Source organism: Misgurnus anguillicaudatus, chromosome 12 (genome assembly GCF_027580225.2).
Source record: "Misgurnus anguillicaudatus chromosome 12, ASM2758022v2, whole genome shotgun sequence".
In the NCBI taxonomy this organism is placed as follows: Eukaryota; Metazoa; Chordata; class Actinopteri; order Cypriniformes; family Cobitidae; genus Misgurnus; species Misgurnus anguillicaudatus.
The window spans coordinates 40,124,185-40,139,308 of NC_073348.2; the positions used below are offsets into that span (position 1 = coordinate 40,124,185).

Genomic DNA, 15,124 nt, shown 5'->3' on the forward strand with positions numbered 1-15,124 from the left:
CTCTAGTGAACCGTGAATCAGTTCAAGTGATTCTCTAGTAAACCGTGAATCAGTTCGAGTGGTTCTCTAGTGAACCGTAATACAGGCTGAGACACATTTTGTACAGTATATGCACAAACAACAGCAGAGATGTGTCTTTACAGTCTACTTTCTAAATACATTTTAATGATTTCACCAGACAGTAACAAAAACCATCATCCTCATTACAATAAAACTCATGTTTACAGCAATCTGCATCATTTTTATTAATGATCTTGTTTTGTTTGTGGAAGAAAGCCTGTAACAGTCTCTTTATGTTAGCATCTGCCTATTTTATGCTTTTCTATCTTTGCTAACTTTTTTCTCGCTAACTCTGTAAATGATTTAATATTTTATGTATTAAAATATCTTTTTTTCCTAGACCTAAAACACATTTTTGTGTCATAAAGCAGCACAGAACAACTATTCTAAAAATAAAACAATCATCTCTTCAGAAATGTTCCCATAAGGTCTTAAAGTTTATGCAATAGATTCACCCAAAAACTGTGCCAAAGTGACTTCATAAAAGCACATCTAAGTGTGTCAACAGCTGCTGTTTGTGTATTTAGAGTCACAGCAGTGCTGGGAGTAAAATTCTCAGTCAGACACACGGACCGCATTACTGTTTATTTCACAGGTTTGTTATCTGTGAGCGAGCGGCTGAGCGCTACTTGAAGGTGCTAAAAATGTTAAAAAAACCTTAAAGGTCCTGAAAATTATGTGTTACAGTTTCACAACAGTACATCACAACAATCTTTAGAAAAATGTGCTCACACTGACATAATGAATTAACTCAAGTACCTGTACACTGTAAAAAAAATCCGTAGAAATTACAATGTAATTTCAGCTGGGTTGCCTGTAATTTACTGTAGATTTACATTTATGTTATTTACTGGCAAGAGTTTGTTCAAAATTAAATACATTTTAAATATTAACTAGTCTTTATCTTTACAGAATAAAACTATACAATAACAGCCAAATACATTTTTATATATATTTATGGTAGAAAATGTACAAAATATCTTGGTGGGACATGATCTTTACTTAATATCCAAATGATTTTTGAATAAAAAAATTATAATTTTGACCCATACAATGTATTGTTGACTATTCTTACAAATATACCCATGCAACTTATGACCACATGGTCCAGGGTCACAAAAGTGAATCTACAGGATCAAATAACAAAATACAGCAAACATGTACATTTGAAAAAAATGTCTGTATAAATTACAGTATTACTGGGTATTACTGGCAACTAGCTGACAGTAACTTACTGTAGATTTTACATTTATGTTATTTACTTGCAACAGTTTGTTTAAAGTTAAATGAACATGAAACATTTTCAGTCTTTATCTTCTACAGTAAGTTACTGGCAACCCGCTGCATAATTACAGCAAATTTTTTACAGATTAACTCATTCCCTGCCAGCCTTTTTTAAAAAGGTTGAAATTTTTTGTTATTTTTTACAAAAGTTTCACAAAATGCCTTCCAGGAAAATTTTCATCTATAAATACATACAAGTATATCAAATGAAAGAACAAACTAACAAACAAACAAAAACGGGAAAAAAACGTTAAATCTTTTTATAACCTATAAAATATGGGTAGGTTTCTTCAAAAATAGCAAATTTTGAGCAAAAAGCTGAGATAAGCTGCATTTTTGTAAAGGAATTTTGTTACAGATCAGATTCTGAATGAAGATCAAAACATACACGTTTAAAATTGATTTTTGAATCATTTTTTAAATAAAATCTAGTGGATAATAACGCAATTACAGATTACAATCTTAAAGCATCATTGGCAGGGAAATGTTTTGTCTTAATTGACGAGATAGCTCGTCAATGGCGGGGAAAAACTTAAAAATCAAAACCAAAGTCAATCTCACCAGTAATGCTTATATTCATACTGATAAAAACATCATTGTGTCATTAATGACTTGGTTCATTTTCAAACTGTATTTTTAATCTTTTGTAAGTACAATAAGCGTTCAGTGACTGCTGTAGGCTGTATTTAATACTCCAAACTGCTGTAAAGCTCTCGTTGATGTCCGTATTTACGGTTGTCTGGTGCTCATGGAGTGAATTATTTAAACATCACAATCAATATGTTCACAACATATACTTAAATCAAAAACCAAAAATGTTTAGGGCAAAGAAATGTTCCCATGAAGCCCAATATAAACCGACAGCTTGATGAATGTAAACGACAGGCAAAATAAAACAGTTTGGGATATGGAGCATAAATCTTCACGTCTCTCTTTATTTGTTTATTTATTTTCTAAGTGTTTGCCAGCGTCTGACATCTGTCTCTGTATTGCGCTAGAAACAATAAAACAACAGCCTTACATAAAAAAAAACCTTTGTCATATCTGACTCATTCTGAATATTGGACACATTTAGTCTTTTGTGCTTCAATAACATTGTGCTGGATATTTATTCAAGGTTTGTAGATGAAACACGACATGCGAGCACAATAAAGATGTCTGGTGAAGCTGGTTGACCGAGATGCATGCAATTTATAAAAGTTACTGACGCATCATTTATCATAAATCTCTATTTTTTACGGTCTTGCTAGCATCTACAATTAAAGCTTTCATCATGGCTTAATAATGATGATTGGCCCTCAAACATTGCTCACCTTCACAAAATGTTATTAATAAATAAAATGAACAACTTAATAATTTTCCAAACATAAGAATAAACCGGCTTCAGGGGCACACGATCGAGCCATTATCAGAGCGAGGCAAACAGTCACTTTAGCACTTTCACAACATCTAATAAAGAAAGACAGACGTCTTCCATTTGCTTGAAATTACAGTAAAAGCTGAGATGAGAGTGGGCGCAGAGACCAGCAGTTAGTTTTGAGTATTTTATGATGAAAACTCAAGAAAACCGACAGCAAGATGCAGACGCAACCCAACAAACTGCTCAGACGTTGCTTTCTATAAAAATACAACTTTTACAGTGAAAAGCTTGATGCTGTAAAGTGCTGTGGCTCTCACCTGGCGAGATACGATTAGAAAACTGCATACGGTTGCTGCTTACGCAAGTGCTTCAAGTGCTGTAAACTCAAATTTAGATGTTTTTATTGCCAAATCATATCCATCATATTATACTGTATCTGCAGGAAGAAAATGTGTGTATGTGTACAGATAAGAATTACAACTAAATCCAGACACAAAATCACAAATGTTATCTCACTACACTCTTAAAGAATAGGTTATTTTCAACACAGCACTGGGTCAAAAACGGTCAAGTCCAGCTGTTAACCCAGAAACAACCCACCATAGATTGAAATTAGTTCTGGGCAAAGATTAAACATGATTAATCACATACAAAATAAAAGTGATTTTTTGCATAATATAAATGTGTGTACTGTGTGTAATTATTATGTATATTTAACCACACACACACATTCATATATTAATTTAAGATTTTTTCATTTACATATATAATATAGAATATCTAAAAATATAAATAAATATATATACACATGAAAATGTATCTTAAATACATACATAAATGTGTGTGTGTGTGTGTGTGATTACACACAGCACACACACTCATAAATTATGCCAAAAAGCACTTTTATTTTATATGCGATTATCGTGATTCTTTGCCCAGCACTAATTGAAATACAACTCAACTTCAAACCAATTAATCGCGTCTAATTGTTTACAGAATAAAAGTTCATCATCATCCATAATAATTCTGTGTATATAAATACGCACACATGCATGTAATTTTAAGAAAAAAATATATATATATTAAATATTTATAATTATACACTGTAAAAAAAACTATTATTAGTTGAAATGACTTGTAAATCCGAGTTGCTTCAACAAAAAATTTTAAGGCAGCAAAGTATTTTTTTACAGTGTATATAATATAAATTATTTATAAATATGTCTATACGCATGTAAATATTTCTTAAATATATATTTGCATGTGTGTGTATCTATATATACAGAATTATTATACACAGTACACACACACACATATGATATAAACAAAAACATTTATTTTGCAAACGATTAGTCGCGATTAGTCATTTTAAGGCTCTAGTTTCGTCCCTTTTTGACCCAACGCTAGGCTGAAAATAACCCAGCATTAGAGTGTAATATTTCACTTGTTTTTAAATAGGTTTTATTGTTGTTTATATGTCTATGTGGTGTTTTTAATATGCTTTAAGAAAAAACATGTGAAAATTCATCATTCAGTACCATTGCTGAGTACTTTCTCCATAAAACTGGAGTTTTCCAAAGACGAAATTTATGAAAATTAACCATCGTTTATTTTTGTGTGGTAAAAGTGTAGTAACCATGCTTTTTGTGTATTGATTACTATTAGCAAAACCGTGGTTTTTACTACAATAACAATTTTTTTAAAGGTGCAGTGTGTACATTTTTGCAGCATCTAGTGGTGAGGTTGCGAATTGCAACCAACGGCTTAGTCCACTGCTCACCCCTCGCTTTTGAAACACATAGAGAAGCTATGGTAGCCGCCACCGGGACAAACATGTCATTGTCTGAGACAACTTAATAAAAAAATTGTCTGTTAAGGGCTTCTGTAGAAAAGGGCAGCACAAAATGGCGACTTTCATGTAAGTAGTGTATGTAGATGAAAAGGTCTCGTTCTAAGGTAATAAACACATAACGGTTCATTATGAAAAGTCTTTATACATCCCTTATAATTTAGTTTTGTATTTTTTTTTGCATTTCTGTCAAGTGATCCTTCTACCAATTACACACTGCACCTTTAAGACCATGGTTCATTTTGTAAGGGCAGACTCAATACCGCAGTTTGAAATTGCCTTGTTTTCCTAAATCAAACACATGTAACCAATCACATTAACACAGCTAAATACATAGATCAGTAGTCCGGGCCACAGATATTATGATATTATTATAAACTCATTTGAATATGCAAATTAGTCAGCTTGGACCATATATATGAATATGTAGTTCTGCATATACCAAATGAGGCAAAAGATGTCGGGTTACATTTAAGCTGTTTAAAAGCATGAAGAAATGACTGTGACAGGTAAAACTTTTATATATGCTATTATGATGCTAATAGACCTCTGCAGTAGTCACTAAATGTTATTATTTAAATCCCATAGCACTTCTAAAACAAGTTAACCACTCAACTGGATGTGTCAGCACAAGTTAAGGATTTCATTTGAGAAACGAGTTAATGAGCGAGGGGTCTAAACCAGCATTTGCTCTCTTAGCCGGATCGACTTGTTCATAAAGTGTGTCGTGTGATCACATTTGTAGAGAGTTGTATCAGTGCCAGTGTTTGATAGGAGAGAGGAAGCGTCTCTCTGCCCTGTCATGCTGGCAGTGGATCTCAAACGCTGTGCTCACAGATGGCATTATGGGAAGGTTTGCCGTACGGCCACATAACAGACTGACTGACACCTGCAGGCGCTTCTCTTCAGACCCAAAACCTTTCCTCCATCATCTGCTGCATTATTAATTGAGATAATCTGAAGTTAATGTGTCACATCTACATGAACAAAACACTAATAATCTTTAGCTTTGTGAATGTGTGCCATGTGTCTGAAGGCATAACCTCGAAATTTGATGAGGTTAAGGCCCTGTCCATATGAACGAAGGTTTTTTCAAACTGCAGCTTTATCTGTGCGGTTTCTTTTGTCCACATGCACATATAGTAACAGGACAATAAAACCGAACGTATTTGAAAACACCGCATGCCGCTATCTGCTTTATTTATATGATGAGTCTGTGCAATGGAAGACGTTGCAAAAATATTGCTGCTAATAACAGTTTTCAGGCTGCTGATGGCCAACATGACTGTACGGTTAGGTTAATATCACCACCTGCTGGTTTGGCATGCTTTTGACAGCATGTCATAGCGTTTTAACCATAAACTGTATAAAACATAATGTTGCACCCATGATGTCACCCGTACGTTTCTGGAAAGCATTTTTTAAGCCCAAAGTAAAATGAATTACTTTTTACCTAAACCCGATATGCATAAATAATTTTTTGAACTCTTTCCCTGCCAGCGTTTTCGTAAAAAAGTTGACAGCCAGCACCAGCATTTTTTATGATTTCACAAAAGTTAGTTTTTTATAAGTTGAGTAAGAGCGCCACCCGGTGGATAATAGCGGAAATATGGATTGGCGTAAAAATTCGTCATTGGCAGTAAACAGTTTTCTTTTAATTGACGAGTTAAGGTGTTAATGGTGGGGAAAGAGTTAAAAGAAAGTCTGACCGGACCCAGATGTCCATTTTCTGAACCCAAATGTAAACGGCACTGACATATCTACAGCCCCGCATGTTGAGCTCTGGCTCAACGAAAATTAACCTACCGCCAGTCACTTAATGTCGCAAAGAAATATACTGAATTAATCACTTTTACCTAAACCAAATGTGCATAAATTATTTTGTTTAACTCTTTCCCTGCCAGAGTTTTGTAAAAAAGTTGACAGCCAGCACTAGCATTTTTTATGATTTTCACAAAAGTTAGTTTTTTAAAAGTAGAGTAAGAGCGCCACCTGGTGGATAATAGCGAAAATATGGATTGCCGTAAAAATTCGTCTTTGGCAGTAAACAGTTTTCTTTTAATGGGGAAAGATTTAAAAGAAAGTTTGACCCGACACAGATGTCCATTTTTTTAACACAAATGAAACGGCACTGACATATCTGCAGCCCTGCACATTTAGGTTTGGCTCAACAAAAATGAACCTACCGCCAGCCACTTGATGTCGCAAGCGCTACTGTCAAACAGAGGGGAGTTTGGAAAAGGACTTGATGCACACATGCGAGATATTTCGGCTCTCATCAGGTCTGTTCTGCAAAAACACATTCATTTAAATTACCCGAGACCTGATGCCACTAATATTACACCGGACCAGTGTCCGAAGCCCCCGTGAACTTTTAGACCTGAACCCGCTCGATCGGACCTCGGGTTTTCAGATGGACTCGCGAAGACCCCCAGTTGGTGAAGCCTGCCTTCGCCATCTTGGCAGCACTTTACCGCAAGTCACTCGCAGATAACCGAAAATGAGCAAAGAGGTGGAACGTTGGTGGAGCTGAGGTGCCTGGTTGATGAAACCACGCCTGCTTAGCTCGACAGTAGTGACAGCAGCGGCAATTCACCTGTCACTCAAATGGCCACGCCCTTAATTATGCAGAACTTTAAGGCTTAATATAATTCAAATGGATGAGTTTTAAAATAATTCACCCCCTTACACAAAATTTGCTATATAGACCAAAAACTTTTTCTCACTGAGCATTTTAACATGGGGGTCTATAGGGATTGACTCCTTTTTGGAGTCTCTAGTGGCCAGTCGATGAATTGCAGTTTTAGTCACTTCCGTGTTGGGTTTTCAATAGAGAACAGAAGGTTGCCCCTTGGTTTTTATGTTTAATGTGGACAGAGATGAAAAAGGTGCTTGTGTGTGTGTGTGTGTGAGATTTTTCTTAAAAAGAAATAAAAACTTTGTTTATGTGTGGACTACACCTACATCTCTCAAATACATGTCCATTTTCAAAGCAATATTGTAATGCCATGATATTTTGTAACAACATACCATAAATAAAAGACTTGTGTGTCAAACATATTTATGTCCAGTGATGAAATACAGTATGAAAAGTTCATGATGGATTACTTGAGCATCACTCAAAAGTACTGAGATAAATAAATGAGGTTGCGAATCTCATGTTAATACCATCTTGTACAATTTTTGTAGCATGTTGTTAAAGTATTTGCCCTGCGGCTGGACTCACACCTTAACCGCAACATAATCAATGTTATTTCCAAGTGAACGCTTGAGATGAAAGAGTAGTGATTTTACCTTTTCTAACTTGTAGTAAGAGTTTTCCTTTGAATAATTCCACAGTGAACGTGAGACCGCTGAGAGTTTCCATATAAGCCAACATCCCAGAGTTCATCAGGGTTTTGAAGTTAAGGGTTAACAGATCTTTGTCTTTAGAAGGAGCATTGGGATCCTGTCTGTAGATGAAGTGACCGCTGCCATCAAAACTGACAACATCAGACCCTGTAAACACACCAATCACATATCATAAACTCAGAGATTACAGCAACACGGCTTCAACTAATAAATTATTCATTATTGTTTAGATCCACTGTAAATCAAAAACCAGGGCTGCAACAACTAATCGATAAAATAATCGAGTAAGAAAACGTCATTATTAATAATTTGGTCTGTGACGTCACATGCCCACCGCACCACCATTGTTATAGACAGGGGATGCGTGTGTGGAGGTCTTTATTTCTGTTACAATATCATGTCATGTCAATGTGACTTGTTTGTTAATAATGAATAATGTGAATAAAGGTTTAGAATCTAAAGGTGTGAAGGGAAGAAGTTTATTAATTGATGTGAACATTTTCTCATCAGCACATTTAAATACGTTTCATTGTATTTAAGGTTTGAAATGTCAAAACGAAGATTATGTTAGTATACAAATTTTAAAGGACACCTTTACATGTAAAAAGCCCGATCTAGGGTTTAATTTAATTAATTAATATTGGCATAAAAGCCAAATGAATAATTGTTTCATTTTCTACCGATTAATCGATTAATCTAAATTAATCGTTTAATCGCCTGATTAAATGATCGTCAAAATAATTGTTATTTGTAGCCCTATAAAAACTTGAACTCCATTTTATAATCAAGCAATAACAAACGCGGTTTCTGTTTATCTCGTGTTAATCTTGAGAACGTATAGAGTAGTATGACATCCCTTATATCTCCAAAGAGTCTTTAGTTTTATCAGATTAATAAAAGACAGATCAGCTCTAGCGTTTGTTTCCAGAAAAAATCGAAAAGAGGCATCCAGCGAGCAACACACACAAAACATTATCCCACTATCTCTGGATAACTTATGATTCACTACATGTTCATGTCGTTTACATTATATGCACTTACAAGTCAATTGCCAACAAAACACAAAGATTGGATGCAGTTTTACATACCGCCTGCGACTCATGACCCAGAAGAGCCGTCCCATTTCAACAAAATCAATTGTTAAACAAACACACGCAAAACTCTACTGCTACCCTTGATAAACAAACCAAACAATATCCATTGTTTCCATAATGCTGGCTTACTTGGAAACCTGAACAAGTCTTTCTTCTCCTTACATCCAAAAACACAATTCTTCTTCTTTCATGCCATTGTCGAGTCTTGATATAAAACTTTCACGGGCAGTGATGTCTGTGACTTCTACTGAAAGGAACAATGCTAATGAGCGTCCTCGCTCTCACTCTGATTGACATGTGAGCGTGCTTTTCCAGGGTAAGTGCCCATAAAAGGAATATGGGGTCACTGATATGTAATGAGTACCCATGTTGAAAAAAAAACTTTCAGAAACTTGTAGGAAAACATGAGATTTGGCCCAGTCACATGCTCAACTGCTTTTCTGGCACTTTGCATTTGTTTAGCATGAGGATTACAATTGTGTTAATAACTCAGAATGCATGAAAAAGAGATGTTGAAGAGTGTACGCGCTGTGACTATGCGTGTTTAAAACATTGATCTGTTTGTTTCAGACCAGAATATGAACTATTCAGAAAACTGAAGTAACCACCTGCCAATGCCCTCCAGTCACGTCATGTGCGTTATTTTGATTATTCAAATCAAATATATATGTTCTGTTCATTTCTGATCCTGGCACAGATATTACACACTTAAAATTCCCCATCTCTTAGTATGTCTTATAACAAGTACACTAAAATATAAGCACGTGTCGTAAACTAAAGGGCTTTCTGAGTGCATCTGAACAATAAAAAGTGCATTTCTGCAATAGAAAGTGCATTTGTGCGAGTATATTGGCTTTCATAATGTATTCAGATATGGCACATCAGCTTCACTGCTGTAAGTGGAGCAGAAAATTTAAATCTGTTGGGTCAACACAGTGATGCAATTGTCTGACACCGGCCAGCACCTGCATCGTCTGTGCAATAAATAATCCGCCCATAAGAATCAACTAAACCGATAAAGCGGGAAACTTTTCATAATGGTCTCCCGTATTTCCGAAGAGAAAAACAATCCCGACATCATTTCAATTCACTTGAGGAGAATAAAGCCTGCGTGCATGTTCACGGCTAAAATACCCACGAGTCTTTGCTGACGGCTCACAATTCCTGAAAGACTAAAACGCTGCAGTTCTGCCCGGTGTGATTTCACTGACAATACATCTCGTTCTGAAAGAGCCACAAGACAAAGCCGCCACACACGGGCGTTCTGTAGCACCAATCATAAATCAGCGTCATGGGCCGCGTTTGATTGAAAGGCGGCTGCTCACAGTGATCTGCGCTTCGGTGATAACGGATAAAAAAAACAGATGGGATGCTACAAACACACTTGGTGGTTTTTGTTGTGAACTAAAAATGTCATATTGTGAAACATTACAATGAGTTTCATTAATTTCAAGTTTTCATTAAGCACGATGTGCAAAATGGCGAGAGGTCAAACTATCAGACTCAATCAATAAACACAGCGATGAGCAAAAGAAAAAACAGCCACAGAGTCAGAGCGTTACATCCAACTACACTTACAGTACAGTTCATTATAAACTAAATTAAACTAAGATACAGAAAATAATTTATTCAAGAAATGATTTACATCACACACCCTTAAGGTTTTTGGGGTAATTGCTATATATATAGAATCTTACAACAATATTACAAAACAATGCTATCTCATGGCAATTCGTACATATTTTACAATACGTAGTGGCTAACTTGTATTAATACGTATGACCATATTTGTACCTTTTATACAATTTGCCTTTGCCCCTGAGACATTGGGGTTAGTGGTGGCGTTTCAATGTTTTTTATGTTTTTGTACAATTCACTTTGTACAAATTCATTGAAACAATTAAACAATTGTAAAAAGCGCTATATAAATAAAAGTGACTTGACAAATGAGCTAACTCGTAAAATTCATACCAAATTATCGTGAGATCAGGCTGTAAAAACGTGCAATATTTTATTTTATTTGTTAAAGGCACCATTTTTAATTTCGCTAAACAACAACAGCCACAACTTGCTGCTTTGGAATGATGAACAATTTTGAAAAACACTATATACAGGGTTCTCACACCTTAGTTAACTTCAAATTCAAGGACTTTCCAGGTCCAATACCCTGAAATTCAAAGACTAAATGTGGGGACACATTTCAAGTGAGATCAAGGTTACATTGTGTTACTTTTTAAAATACATTGTTACAGTTCCCTTTGGAGGGAACTCGCGCTGCGTCACTGCATTGACACTTTGGGGACGCCTCCAGGGGTAAGAGCGTCTGAATGTGTATATCAAATTCAACCAATGATGAGGCTTAATGACAAAGACAGGGTGACGTGGGAGTCAGGAAGTATATCACTATCTAAAATATTGCAAAAGACAGGGTTATGGGGACGCAGGAAGTATGGCAAGAGAGACGCAGCGTCTCGTTCTCTTCTCAGGGAACAACAGCTACATACGTAACCCGAGACGTTTTCATGTGTCAAACACAACTATGCAAAAAAACATTTTGGTATGAATCCACATTCGCATACAGAAGATATAAGCATTTAAAGCAAACAGTTTAGCACGTGTGCTTAAAAAGTCTAGAATTTTTATAATATTATCCTACACTACACAGGGAATAATATGTTTTTTTCCAGTAAACTTCTTGAATAAAATAGATTCAAGCACTTTCAATGACCTGTATCTATGTATGTATATTTTCAAAAACTTCCCTTGGATTTAAATATATGTAATCTTCAAAATATTTAAAAATGGCCCAAAAATATATTTCCTTGGATTAAAATTTATGTAGGGCTTCAAAATATAAAAAAATGGCCAAAAAATATATTTCCTTGGATTTAAATTTATGTAGGGCTTCAAAATATAAAAAATGGCACAAAAATATTTCCTTGGATTTAAATGTATGTAGGGCTTAAAAATATTAAAAAAACGGGCAAAAATATATTTCCTTGGATTTAAATTTATGTAGGGCTTCAAAATATAAAAAAATGGCCAAAAAATATATTTCCTTGGATTTAAATTTATGTAGGGCTTCAAAATATAAAAAATGGCACAAAAATATTTCCTTGGATTTAAATGTATGTAGGGCTTAAAAATATTAAAAAAACGGGCAAAAATATATTTCCTTGGATTTAAATTTATGTAGGGCTTCAAAATATAAAAAAATTGCCAAAAAATATATTTCCTTGGATTTAAATTTTTGTAGGGCTTAAAAATATACAAAAATGCCCAAAAATATATTTCCTTGGATTTAAATTTATGTAGGGCTTCAAAATATAAAAAAATGGCCAAAAAAATATATTTCCTTGGATTTAAATTTATGTAGGGCTTCAAAATATAAAAAATGGCACAAAAATATATTTCCTTGGATTTAAATGTATGTAGGGCTTAAAAATATTAAAAAAACGGGCAAAAATATATTTCCTTGGATTTAAATTTATGTAGGGCTTCAAAATATAAAAAAATGGCCAAAAAATATATTTCCTTGGATTTAAATTTATGTAGGGCTTCAAAATATAAAAAATGGCACAAAAATATTTCCTTGGATTTAAATGTATGTAGGGCTTAAAAATATTTAAAAAAACGGGCAAAAATATATTTCCTTGGATTTAAATTTATGTAGGGCTTCAAAATATAAAAAAATGGCCAAAAAATATATTTCCTTGGATTTAAATTTTTGTAGGGCTTAAAAATATACAAAAATGCCCAAAAATATATTTCCTTGGATTTAAATTTATGTAGGGCTTCAAAATATAAAAAAATGGCCAAAAAAATATATTTCCTTGGATTTAAATTTATGTAGGGCTTCAAAATATAAAAAATGGCACAAAAATATATTTCCTTGGATTTAAATGTATGTAGGGCTTAAAAATATTAAAAAAACGGGCAAAAATATATTTCCTTGGATTTAAATTTATGTAGGGCTTCAAAATATAAAAAAATGGCCAAAAAATATATTTCCTTGGATTTAAATTTTTGTAGGGCTTAAAAATATACAAAAATGCCCAAAAATATATTTCCTTGGATTTAAATTTATGTAGGGCTTCAAAATATAAAAAAATGGCCAAAAAATATATTTCCTTGGATTTAAATTTTTGTAGGGCTTAAAAATATACAAAAATGCCCAAAAATATATTTCCTTGGATTTAAATTTATGTAGGGCTTCAAAATATAAAAAAATGGCCAAAAAATATATTTCCTTGGATTTAAATTTTTGTAGGGCTTAAAAATATACAAAAATGCCCAAAAATATATTTCCTTGGATTTAAATTTATGTAGGGCTTCAAAATATAAAAAAATGGCCAAAAATATATTTCCTTGGATTTAATTTTTTTAATTTAATACAAAAAAATATATTTGCTCAAATATTTTTTCACAGATATATTTTTGGCCATTTTTTGTATATTTTGAAGCCCTACATATATTTAAATCCAAGAAAATATATTTTTTGGTAATTTTTTGTAAATTTAAAAATACAAAGTATATTTAAGTATATAAGTATATTTTTTGCTGTACTGTATGAGATCAAACTATCATGAAAGTGATTTGAAAACATTACTGTCGCGGTGTCATACAGCAACAATCTGTGCAGAACCACATAAAGTCAGACATATCTATGACATATCTATCTCTGGATTCAAACAATGTTAAAAACATTTAGGATTACCCGTGAAAAAAAATATATTATAGTAGTTTTGAATATTTTCATGCAAAAATTTCACATATTGAGATTCAAAATATTATGTGACAACATAAATATATAAAGTGTAAAAATTATATAAAATTCATATTGCATCTTGTTTTCCGCTGCTTAAGAGACAATTGTGGTGTTGCTAAAAAATACAGTACTTATACAGATGGCCATGTGAATCTGTAATGTTGATAATGTTGTAAATGTTAAGGTATAAATGTGCAGTATTTTATTTTATAACATGATACTTACTGTATCGGCATCCATACGCTTCCATTCTCAAACCAACCCTGCCATTCAGATTCCAGTCCAGTGGTAATAATCTGAGATACTGGGCTGTTACTGGATGCTGTAGTTTGTACATCACCACACTGTCCGCATTAGAGTTCCCAGAAAAAGCCTTTAAAACAAACAACAGGATTATTTTTTCATTATTTGGTGTCTCGTTACTTCTTAAAGCTCTTGATTATTGATCCTGAACTCAGCGTGTCAGCTTTGTTTACATACGGCAGGACAAGAGACTCTATAACTCAGCTTCTACTTAATACGACGCGAGACCGCGTGGAGACCTCGGCGGTCCGACACTTCACCGGGTCAATGAGCAGAAGACATATTCACGGTTCAGGCTCTCACCGCACGCGTCTCCTATCACTCTGCTGTATTAATGGAAATCAATACCCAGAAGAAAACACGCGTCAGTGCTCAGCTACAGGGTAAGGTCAGGTTAACTGTTTCACCAGTAAACTACAGAAATGAGAAGGGTTATTGTGGATGATTTTTCAGGGAGTAACTTTCATTTTGGCCTTATATCTGTCAGAAATGTGTGCTATTTGGACTTAGCTGAAAGTAATTCGGGTCTGAGCAGCGTTCTCTTTGAAGAGATCAGGCGTCTGGTGGAGTGGAGCGTTAAGCCGAATAAATTGCTCTGTTTCCTGCTGAGGAGGCGCATCTCATTTGCTCTAAAATGGCCTGTGAAATATGCCAAGAGTCAAGGTGCAAATACTTCAGCGTTAACGTCGACAAGCTCTCACGATCAGAAGAGAGACGCTCGTGCTTCCGACTCCAAACGCCTGCGATGAATGTCGAAATTGTGACTTGTGGTTCTTGTTATTATCTGTTTCAGTGAATCCTTACTGCTGCCATCCTAGAAATCCCAAACTACACAACACAAATAAAAATATGAGCCGGACTACATTACTATCACTACAGCTTCACCAGCAATGAGCTGATGTTGACCACAACAAAAGAAGCTGAGAGACTCGACTCATGTTAGGTGTCAGAAATAAACCGTGTGAGTCACAGGCCAAAAGCAACTAACAGACTCCATTATATAATGATAAAAGAGTTTCGCACACTTACCATTATTCGGTAAGCCAGGCTTATTT

The 15,124-nt window shown here is 34.4% G+C and overlaps 1 protein-coding gene across 2 annotated transcripts in view; it reads right to left on the reverse strand.

Annotated features, from left to right (window-relative positions):
- Positions 1-15,124, reverse strand: part of cntnap3 (contactin associated protein family member 3) — a 127,322-nt gene that overhangs the window by 72,132 nt on the left and 40,066 nt on the right. For both annotated transcript variants that reach the window (XM_073874618.1, XM_073874617.1), the window contains exons 4-5: positions 13,992-14,139; positions 7,848-8,051 (exon numbers count right to left, since the gene is read on the reverse strand). In XM_073874618.1, coding sequence (XP_073730719.1) covers positions 7,848-8,051; positions 13,992-14,139 — 352 coding nt within the window. The remainder of the gene's footprint in view (positions 1-7,847; positions 8,052-13,991; positions 14,140-15,124) is intronic.